This window comes from Garra rufa, chromosome 8 (assembly GCF_049309525.1).
Source record: "Garra rufa chromosome 8, GarRuf1.0, whole genome shotgun sequence".
NCBI classification, from domain to species: Eukaryota; Metazoa; Chordata; class Actinopteri; order Cypriniformes; family Cyprinidae; genus Garra; species Garra rufa.
Window position 1 is genome coordinate 41,690,439 of NC_133368.1, and position 12,183 is coordinate 41,702,621.

A 12,183-nucleotide genomic window follows, 5' to 3' on the forward strand; every position below is an offset into this window, starting at 1 on the left:
TCTAGGCTGATAAGATTAGGAACTACACTCCCATTCCGGCGTAATAGTCAAGGAAGTTTGCTGCCATAATATGGCCGAAGCAGGCGGAGTAATATCAGAAATGAGTTCCCAGCTAGTTTAGCATTTGCACATGTGCTGCGTGGTATTACTGCTCCTGCTTCAGCCTTATTACGGCAGCAAACTTCCTTGACTATTACGCCGGAATGGGAGTGTAGTTCCTAATCTTATCAGCCTAGAAAATTGAAGCTTTGCATTTCCAGCGGTCTTAGTACACGATATAACTACAGAAGAGTCAAGTTTTAAATAGGACAAATATCGAAATTCGTTGGTCATTTTTGAACGCGATGCTATTGGTCTAATAGGATTCAATGATCTATGCTAAGCTATGCTAAAAGTGATATCGCCAGAACAGGAGAACGGCCGAATGGATTTCAAAACGGTAAAACTCAACTTATTAACTCGGGGGGAGTTGGAGAATGAGCCTATTTCCAAAAAAGTAGAGTGTTCCTTTTAAACCATTTTTGTCAGTAAAAATACTAATGGCCTGAGACTTTTGAACAGTATATATATATATATATATATATATATATATATATATATATATATATACACACACACTACCAGTCAAACGTTTTTGAACTGTATGATTTTTAATGCTTTTTTTAAGTCTGCATTTATTCGATCCAAAGTACAGCAAAAAGTAAAATTTCGAAATATTTTTTTACTATTTAAAATAACTTTTCTATTTGAATATATTTTAAAATGTAATTTATTCCTGTGATTTCAAAGCTGAATTTTAAGCATCATTACTCCAGTCGTATGATCCTTCAGAAATCATTCTAATATTCTGATTTGCTGCTCAGAAAACAATTTATTATTATTATTTGTATGAAAAAAGCTGAGTAGAGGTTTTTCAGATTTCTTTGATGAAAAGTACCGAAGAACAGCATTTATCTGAAATAGAAATCTTTTGTAACATTATACATCCTTTGATCAATTTAAAGCATCCTTGCTAAATAAAAGTATTAATTTCTATCATTTCTTTACCAAAAAAACTGACTTCAAGCTTTTGAATGGTATAGTGTATAATGTTACCAAGGCTTTTTATTACAGATAAATGCTGATCTTTGGATCTTTCTATTCATCAAAGAATCTTGAAAAAATGTACTCAACTGTTTTAAATATTGATAATAATAAGTAATAAATGTTTTTAAACAGCAAATCAGAATATTAGAATGATTTATAAAGGATAATGTGACTCTGAATACTGGAGTAATGATGCTGAAAATTGAGCTTTGAAATCACAGGAATAAATTACATTTTAAAATATATTCACAATATTATTCACACAATATTATCGCTATGCTGGATCAAATAGATGTAGACTTGGTGAGCGGAAGAGACTTCTTTAAAAAACAAAAAAATCGTATTTTTTAAACTTTTGTCTAGTGTATAAACAGTGGAAAAACAAACCTTTTTTTAATCTCTGCAGCTTTCGCCAACTCTGCGAATCAAAGTGCTCAAGCCCAGCTCATACCACGAAGCCAAGCAAGCAGCGGTGGAGTACCATTCGGCCAAGCAAACGCTCATCAAGGCTTTTCACAAAGCGGGCCTGGGAGCCTGGGTGAAAAAGCCCATAGAACAGGACCAGTTCTCGCTGAACTCTTGAAGAGGGATCATAAAAAGACCAGGACATGACAACAACCAGCTGTTAATACTTCACTTGATGTGCGGGGATGTGTGTGTGCGTGCGTGTGCGTGTGATGCTGTTTATTCTCAGACAAACCAAGAGCCCTTTAGTGTCTGTCATTTTGCTCTCTTCGTGTGAATCATGAATCTCTGCCTTTTTAATTTGTAATGTAGAAGCAGATTGTCACCTAACGTATGTTTGTTTTGAAGTTAGCGGCATTAGCCTTCAGCAGATAATGGGACGTAATGTCATTTGTAACTGGAAAAATTGTTCTTTTTAATTTGTTTCGTGAGAAAGACAAAAGCCTTGATGCCATAAACGTGGCTTGAGGTCGACCACACCGGGTCTGAAGGTTTCCTGGTCCAGCCTTCCCAAATGCTGGCTCAACCTTTTTGAGCATGATTCTCCTTGATATGCAAATCATGAGCATATTTCTATTTTTTATTCCGTTCCCTCCGGATTTTAGAAGGGGAAGAAATTCTATCACGTAGATCGTAACTATTCAGCATGGTCCCTTTAGATAGACAAACTTATTTCGTCAGGACTTTAGTGTAGAATTAGCGTACACCGTCTTTCTAGTCAAAATAGATTTCAGATTTTAATTTGACCTCGGAGGGAAACTTGAATTTTTTGCATTTGAGAGCTACATAAGCTGTATTCGCAAACGGTTGTTCGAATTGGAAAAATTGAGCAGTTTTATGGATGCAACCAAAGTGCATTGATGTTATTAAACGATGTGTCGTGGCTGTCGAAATTTCTCAGAGGTCTTAAATGCATGTGCGAATTACACAAGGCTCAAAGAAAGCCCTTTATTCTGGGTTCGATACTTTACTGGCCTATAATGGACCATTTTAGAGGCCCTACTTTTTTGGTGTCTACTCTGTATTGACTTTAAGCTGCATGGAGCCCATCGGATCACTCAAACCAAACCGCAGATTTCCCAGTGAACCTGATCTACTAATGGGTTCGAGTTACACTTACGTTAAAGGAATAGTTCATCCAAATGACTTCCATCCATTTAAAACACCATGTAGATGAGTATTTCTGGATGAGCCCTTCCTTCAACACTCATGCTGCATTTAGTCACTGCAGGTTTGAGAGCAGGGCATTGTGGGAGTTTATTCAAGATGGCAGAATGGTCTGTAAAATGCACGTTTATTATAGACAAAAGCCATCTCTGCATGCGGAAGCAAGGGTTTTGCAGGGGCTACTCTGACTTTCACTTTATCCTTGCGTCTCGTTTGAGGATTTTTTTTATTTTCTGCATAGACCCGAATGCCTACATTCCTCCTCCGAGGTGCTTCTGTAAGACTGAATTCAGTCGTGTCCTTGAGGATGAGGTTTCCTCTCTGTTGGAGGGTCTGATCCGGGAGCTCGGCGCCCTTTGATTTATGACTTATCCAGTGCAGCATGTTTGACTGGTAAGGTTATAGAGAGCTACGAAGCAGTATTCCTGCACCGATCATTCATTTTTAAAGTTAGGCTTTGGTGGTTTTTAGATATTCCGGGAGTGTTGCTGTATAATATAAACTCCTGGTGGGATTTGTAACATTTCAGTCATAATTTTACAAAGATACAAGGCTGCATTAGTATTTGATATCAAGAAGTAGTTGACCCAGAAATTAAAATTCTGTGATTTAATCACCCTCAAACCTGTATGCTGTTAAGTCAAGCTCAAAAATGACAAAACATCACCATAAAACCAGCATAGCATTACTCTATATGACTCGAACACTATATTTCAGATCTTAGGAAGCTTTTGTGTGAGAATTTGACTGGAATATAAAGAATTAAATGTTGGAATATGCTGTACAGCTTCGTTCAAAAGTTTGGGCTGTTTATTTGGATCAAAAATACCAAAATAAAATTGTGAAATATCAGACCTCAGACCTCGGAGGGAAACTTGAATTGGTTTCATATTGATTATTAAATGATGGGTCCTGGCTGCTGAAGTTTCTTAGAGGTCTTAAATGCTGTACAGCTTCGTTCAAACGTTTGGGCTGCTTATTTGGGTCAAAAATACCAAAAAAAAATTGTGAAATATTATTACAATTTAAAATACTTGATTTCTATTTTCGTATATTTTAAAATGTAATTTATTCTTGCGATGCAAAGCTGAATTTTCAGCATCATTACTCCAGTCTTCAGACCTCTTGAATTTTTTGCATATGGTTTCTAATTGATTATTAAATGATGCGTCCTGCCTGCTGAAGTTTCTCAGAGGTCTTAAATGCTGTACAGCTTCGTTCAAAAGTTTGGGCTGTTTATTTGGGTCAAAAATACCAAAATCAAATTATGAAATAGTATTACAGTTTAAAATACCTGATTTATAATTATATATATTTTAAAATGTAATTTATCCCTGCAATACAATGCTGAATTTTCAGCATCATTTCTCCAGTCTTCAGCCCTTAAATTTTTTTGCATATGGTTTCTCGAGAGCTACGTAAGCTTTTATTCCCAAACGGATGTTTGAACTGGAAAATGGAGTAGTTTTATGGATGCAACCAAAGTGAATTAATGTTATTAAATTATGTGACATGGCTGTTGAAGTTTCTTAGAGGTCTAAAATGCTGTACAGCTTCGTTCAAAAGTTTGGGCTGTTTATTTGGATCAAAAACACCAAAAAAAAAGTAAAAATTGTGAAATATTATTACGATTTAAAATACCTGATTTCTATTTTCATATATTTTAAAATGTAATTTATTCTTGCGATGCACAGCTGAATTTTCTGCATCATTAGTCCAGTCTTCAGCATCACATGATCCTTCAGAAATCATTTTAATATGCTGATGCACTGCTCAAGAAACATTTCTTGTTATTATGAATTTTGAAAACAGTTCAGTAGAACAGATTGATTTAAAACAGAAATATTTTGTAACAATATAAAGGCATTTAATGTCAGTTTTAATCAATTTAATGCATCCTTGATATATAAATGTATACATTTATTTTAAAAAGAAAAATCATACAGACCCTAAACTTTTGAACGGTAGGAAGGAAGGAAGATTTACAATCAATAAAATCTTAAATATTGAATATTAACTATTTAAAGAGAGAGTTCATCCCAAAACGAAAATTACCCCATGATTTACTCCATCCTAAGTGTATATGACTTTCTTCTTTAGTTATAATAAAAAAAATTCCTGCCTCTTCCAAGCTTTATAATGTCAGTGAATGGTTAGGGTTTCTAATAAGAAGTCTAATAAAGTTTATCCATCCATCATAAAAAGTGCTCCATACAGCTCTGGGAGATTAATAAAGGTCTTCAGAAATAAATCAATGCGTTTGTGTGAGAAAAATAAATACCCATATTTAAAGCTTCAGAAACTGTGCCGTGTGGAGCACTTTTAATATGAATGGATGCACTTTATTGGACTTCAAAATCTCAACAGCCATTCAGTGCCATTATAAAGCTTGGAAGATCCAGGACATTTTTTTTAATATGACTCCGATTGTATTTGTCTGAAAGAATAAAGATGGCTTGAGGGTGAGTAAATAATTGGAAAATTTTCATTTTTGGTTAAACTATCCTTTTGAAGGTGGTTTTTCTGAAGCTTTAGAGCTTGGTGATCATGAACAGCTGTATTAAGGTTGTTTAAAAGCTCTTTTCTGTCCCCAAGAAAAGATAACAGCAAACAGGTTTAGACTGGAAATTTTAAGGGGGTCAACTATTTCGTCAAATCCTCGAAACAGTTAAAAGTCCTCATGATCGCAGAGCCTGTTCTTCCATGAAATCAGACCTGCTTCATCCTCACCAGAGTCATTCCATTTCCCCCTCAGTGGCATCAGGTTTCTCCAGCGGTATTGTTGATTTTCAACCTTTTAAAAAAACCAGCAGTATGCGTGTTTGTCCGTCCGTCCGTCCGAGTGTGTTCGTTTGTGCACCTGCTGCTGAGCCCAGTTGGCATTCTGCAGAGACATCATGGCAACGAGACTGAGAGATTGCTGTGGAATCTTCACCAAAGATGTCAATTTATTTTCCCTTCAAAGCATTTAAACCAACGGAGACTATTTTTTAAGACCAGAAGGTTATTGGTGCAAAGATTGTCCAGCATTTTACAGTTTTTGCCTTGTATTGTTCCGTTCATTCACTAATGTATTTGTTTATTTTTTAATGTGTGTGTTTGAGTTGGATCAGTCAGGACTGGATTTGGGACACGCTCGTCATTCTCAGTATTCTGGTACACGCTGGATGTACTGCTGTAAATATATTGTGACCCTCTTCGATGCCGTTACAGTAGACTCCTTGCATATGTATTACTAATTTTTCACTCCAAACGCAACATGCATTTTCGTTTTAAGGTCTGGAAATGCCAGGGCGGTCGTGTCCTTGCAGGCCGCGGTTTTTGACGGACCCATATGAGCAGTACTGTAATGATTAATGACTGTAGACTTTTGACTCCCTTTTGCTCTAATGGAAACGATTACGGACCGAAATTAATGAGCACAGTTGGTTCTACATAAATGTGGCTCAGCAAAAAGTAGCTCTTTCTGCTGGTGACACTTTTCAAGGACGGGGAGACTTGTGGGATTTTTTTCTCAACACAAAAAAAAAAGAAAAAGAAAAAAAATCTTTCTTTTGCATCATCCTAATTTCGTCTTCACCCTCTCTTCGGCTGTCGTCTTCTGTTGCGGGGGATTTTAATGATGGCGTGAGACGCCAGTATGATGATGTCACGATTTTTTCCCGTTGATTTGTTCTTTTGGGAATCTGAGCCGTCTTTTTAGCGAAGAGTCCTGACTTTCGTCCTCCTGGTCCTGGTCAGCCCGTTTCTAAACGTCTTGTGATTTGGTGACTGTACAGTGGAGTCCGGCGGTGGTCCGGCTCGATCTCGACACGATCTCGGTCCACCCCGTCTTTTGCCTGTCCTTCGTAATATCCACATGGGTCACCTGCATGAGCTACTTCACCGAAGCTGCACCCAGCATGACGACATAAGGACTTGTATGTAGAAAAAGGAACAAAAAAAAAATAGATCTATATATACATAAACAAACAAAAAAAAGTGAGAAAGGAATAAAAAAGATGTTAGTTTACCTTTGCATATTGGTGTCGTTTTTTTCTCCTTCCTTTGTGTGTTTGAGCTTCACTGAAAACTGTCTGAATTCTATTATACATCTCTGTGGCTCTGTTCCAAAACCGAACAAGCTGCCTTGCTATCATTAGAGACTCGACTCAACATTGATTTCATTGGAGTTAAATCTAAGCATTAAAATATATGTCACATTATGTAAACTAGTCAATTTTTAATTATAGGTTGAACTTTAATGATTTTTTTTTATTTGATTTTAAAACAATTTTTCTTAGAAGGCAGCATAATAAGTTAAAAGCCCACCACAGAGAGGGTTTACTTGTGAAATTTAGCATGTACAGCATAATCATGCTTTATATTCTATATGGTCCATTCTACAGAATTGGTGCAAACTGCTGTCCCAGAATCAAAAAAGCATTTAAGTATTCAAATCTTAGATGTTTACCAAGATCATTTTATTATCTATTGAAACCCACAATACTATTTAAAATATCAGTAAGCTTAATATATATAAAATCATCTTTTAGTGGGTACTTTCAATTGGGAGGTGGCTGTCCTGAATCCTAACCCCTACATTTCAACTTGAATATATAAAATGATATTTAATTTTTTTTTTTTTTTATTCCACTGTTGTTTTAAAAAATATACATTATGCAAAAAAAAAAAAAAAAATGTCCTGCATTTTAATGTCACTACCAAAACAGTGTATGTTTTAGTCTGTTGGCTGAGACTGATTTTAACTACACAGGAAATATTTATGTGTCTCTCATAACTACAAGGTTGAGTAGATGGGTCCCATCGTTTTGAGGTAAATATGTTCAAAAGTATGAGCATTACTGTCACTAGTGAAAATGTGCAGTCACCAAAACATGGCATGTTTAAATAAAGTATAATAAAATATTAACTAAGATGTCATGATAGTGTTTGGATAAATGTATATTCAAACTAATGAATCCTTAAGTTTGAAATCGGTATGATCAACTTTTTGCCTTTTACAAAAGAAAATTGGATTCAAAATAGAACAAATCTCATAAATTACACTTGAAATATTGTTACAATTGTAAATGTTTTATTGATTTTCCTCTGAGAAACTTTTTTATTCAAATAGAAAGGAAAAGGAGGTGTAAGCAAAATCTTAAATAAATATATATATATATATTATATGTATGTGTGTTTGTGACCCTGGACCACAAAACCAGTCATTAGGTTAAATTTTACAAAACTGAGATGTATACATCATATGAAAGCTCAATAAATAAGCTTTCTATTGATGTATAGTTTGTTAGGATATGACAATATTTGGCCGAGATACATCTATTTGAAAATCTGGAATCTGAGGGTGCAAAAAAATCTAAATCCTGAGAAAATCACCTTTAAAGTTGTCCAAATTAAGTTCTTAACAATGAATATAACTAATCAGAAATTACATTTTGATATTTTTATAGTAGGAATTTTACATAAAAATATTCAAGGAACATCTTTACTTACTTTCCTAATGATTTTTGGCATAAAAGAAAAATCTATAATTTTGACCCATACAATGTATTTTTGGCTATTTCTACAAATATACCCCAGCGACATAAGACTGGTTTTGTGGTCCAGGGTCACATATATCAAAACATAATTTTTGAGGGCTTTAAAGGTGATTTTCTCAATATTTAGATATTTTTTTTGCACCCTCAGATTCCAGATTTTCAGTAGTATCTCGCCAAATGTTGTATCCTATCCATACACCATACATCAATAGAAAGCTTATTTATTCAGCTTCCAGATGATGTATAAATCTCAATTTAAAAAAATTCTCAATACTATTTCTAAAACACTGCTTAGTCCTATTTGAAGTTATCCTAACATGAGTGGAAGGGCAGATGTTTAAGCATATTTTATGAATTGATTGTGTATTCTGGAGAACAGTATAAAAAAAACTTCAATGAGATATCTGAAAAAAAAAAGAACAGATACCACCAAGTTATTGGTGTTAATCTTGCACCTGGTGCTAATTTCCTTTATTATATGACAAACCCTGTTTAACTGGCAGCATTCCTCCAATTCTCACTGAGATTGCAGTGTGAGGTGACTGAAACCCTGCGAAAGGAGGTTGTCCAGATGAAGGCCAAAGGCCTGACACCTTCAGCCATTGCAAGAGAAGTTGGTCATTCTAAAATCCGTGATTTCTCAAATATTACAGGTTTACAATGGCACTAAATCATTCAAGTTCCCCAAAAAGGCTGGTCATCAACATAAGAGAAATGCACATGAAGACAGGATAATGCGGAGACGCTCAGTGAGGAATCGGTTCAGCACTGCAGCTGGAATTGCTTTCCAATTCAGTGCTGAACAGGGAAAGGTTCTGTCTCAGGATGTTTAAAAAAAGTCAGACTGAAAGTGCGCTCCGCAGTGACCAAACCTCTCATTAGCAAATAGAATCAAAAGGCTAAGTTCACCTTTGCTGAGGAGCATGTTGTGTGGAGAGAGGAGAACTGGTCCAAAGTTCACTTTGGCGATGAGAGGGTTTGATGGGAAACATTTCGTTCTGTGTCGAACTGAAAAAAGATAGAAGCCTAAGTCTGTAAAGAAGTCACTGAAGGTGCACTGAAATTTTCGGACACTTAAATTGCTAGTAAATGTCACAAATAATAATTTTAAAAAATGGCAAGTGACACTGAATTAAATGTAAACTTTGGAAGTAGAAAGACTGAAATAATATTTTCTTGTAAAATATACGCCAATAACCTTTGATTTACAACTTTAATAAAAAAAATGTACATTTGAACTTTTTACAGTGTACTTGAACGTGTTCTATTTGGAACAACTATTCAACAAGACTCTTTGAAGTGCCCTGTGAAGGCACCATTTATGCCATCTGGAACGCAGTGGAGGTTTTGGAACAGTGTGTGTTTTTGTGTCATTGAACTGTCCCTGTACACTGTAAAGCAACAACTCAAAGTGATTTTCCTGTGATCAGTGCTGTTGACACTCGCTCTTGTTGCAGATGTAGGCACTGCCATGCACAAAGTCTATTTTCATTTCTCGCACAAGCAGAAACAGAGCAGGCCCCACTGCTGCTGCTGTCAAGTTTAGCAGTCCCTCATAGTCACTTCCTTCGCAGTTCTCTAAAGTTTGTTAAGGTACTGTGAGGACAGCGGTGCTGGATGACTTCTTCCAAAACTTCTTCCTGATTAGGAAGGATGGAAGCTGTCCCTCGACTGGCGGACTTACTGGGAATTCAACTTCGGTCATCAAACTAGGTGCATGCTTGAACCGACAAAAACAGCACGAGTGTTGCTCATGTTGTTCTTTCCCTTTAATTACTCTGCATCTGTGTCTCATATTGAGACAGGTTGAGTTATGAGACGCATAGTGCTCTTATTAATAATGAATCAGTAACCACAGACATGCTCAAAAACACTGGGATCTGCTTATGATGTTTCGGTTCGGAGACGGTCTCGCTCTCAAGTCACAGTCGTCCAGGGAAGCCCTGAAGTCTTTGGCTCTTGCTGAGATCTTAAGCACGTTGAGATTCGTGCTTCCCTTCCATGCGTGCTGGGTGTTTCACCTTCATCTGGATTAATAGAGGGAATTATTCACCAGCTGATATGGGATGAGAAACAGGAGGTAAATTCACTGCAATAGTGGTTCCCACGCTCATGAAAAGCCTAGAAATGCCAGGGAAATTTCAAATTGGCATCATTGCACGGCTAAATATTTCTCTTTGTTCTGTAAATGTGTCAGTTGCAAAACTTACTCACAAGAGAACTTTTACAGGGGTCATGAACTGAGAAAGCAAAATATATGATATTTTGATGTATAAGAGGTCATTGTACCATAGAGTGTTTTCACAACGTGTGATCAATCAGCCATATTGGCAGTATTTCTGCTGAAAATGGTCAACTGTTGTCATGTTTTGGGCTGTATTAATCGGTCAGACCAGGAAAAACATTTGGAGTACTATAGTCTACCAAAAGTTAAAACAAATCAAGGAGACAAGTGAAGGCGTTTGTGGTTGGCCAAACTGAACCAGGTCATTATTTCTGGTCAGGTAAGTAAAATATTATGCTAATATCTTAAAGGAACACTCCACTTTTTTTGGAAATAGGCTCATTCTCCAACTCCCCCCGAGTTAATAAGTTGAGTTTTACCATTTTGAAATCCATTCAGCCGTTCTCCTGTTCTGGCGATATCACTTTTAGCATAGCTTAGCATAGATCATTGAATCCTATTAGACCAGTAGCATCGCGTTCAAAAATGACCAACGAGTTTCCATATTTGTCCTATTTAAAACTTGACTCTTCTGTAGTTATATCGTGTACTAAGACCAGTGGAAATGCAAAGCTTCAATTTTCTAGGCTGATAAGATTAGGAACTACACTTCCATTCCGGCGTAATAGTCAAGGAAGTTTGCTGCTGTAATAAGGCTGAAGCAGGAGCAGTAATACCACGCAGCACATGTGCAAATGCTAAACTAGCTGGGAACTCATTTCTGATAATACTCCGCCTGCTTCGGCCATATTACGGCAGCAAACTTCCTTGACTATTACGCCGGAATGGAAGTGTAGTTCCTAATCTTATCAGCCTAGAAACTCGCAGCTTTGCATTTCCACTGGTCTTAGTACACGATATAACTACAGTAGAATCAAGTTTTAAATACAACAAATATGGAAACTCGTTGGTCATTTTTGAACGCGATGCTACTGGTCTAATAGGATTCAATGATCTATGCTAAGCTATGCTAAAAGTGATATCGCCAGAACAGGAGAACGGCTGAATGGATTTCAAAACGGTAAAAATCAACATATTAACTCGGGGGGAGTTGGAGAATGAGCCTATTTCCAAAAAAAGTGGAGTGTTCCTTTAAAGGAGAAGTTCACTTCCAGAACAAAAATGTACAGATAATGTATTCACCCCCTTGTCATCCAAGATGTTCATGTCTTTCTTTCTTTAGTCATGAAGAAATTATGTTTGTTTGTTTTTTGAGGAAAATATTTCAGGATTTTTCTCCATATAGTCGAATTTATTGGTGCCCGAGTTTGAACTTCCAAAATGCAGTTTAAATGCGGCTTCAAATGATCCCCGCCAAGGATGAATGGTCTTATTTAGTAAAATAATTGGTTATTTTGTTTTTAAAAATTACAATTAGTTTACTTTTTAACCTCAAAGCTCGTCTTGTCTTGCTCTGCCTGAATTCAGTTTTTTCTGGACAGTTAGGGTATGTTGAAAAACTCCCATCTTATGTTCTCCCTCAACTTCAAAAATCATTTCAATATTATACTACATCGCTGCAGAAGTACCGACCCAGTGTTTGCAAAGTGGACATGCAAAGAAGATCAAACACCCTTTTTCGACATCCCATAACTGTCTTGAACCAGAAAAAAATGGTTCAGGCAGAGCAAGAAAAGCATTTGAGCATTTGAGGTTAAAAAGTATATAAATTGTAATTAAAATAAAAATAACCAATCG

At 36.2% G+C, this 12,183-nt stretch overlaps 1 protein-coding gene across 1 annotated transcript in view; it reads left to right on the forward strand.

Annotated features, from left to right (window-relative positions):
• Positions 1-6,730, forward strand: part of adarb1b (adenosine deaminase RNA specific B1b) — a 69,487-nt gene extending 62,757 nt beyond the window's left edge. The window contains exon 11 of the mRNA XM_073845113.1: positions 1,493-6,730. Coding sequence (XP_073701214.1) covers positions 1,493-1,669 — 177 coding nt within the window. The 3' untranslated portion in view covers positions 1,670-6,730. The remainder of the gene's footprint in view (positions 1-1,492) is intronic.
• The last annotated feature ends 5,453 nt before the right edge of the window (positions 6,731-12,183 follow it).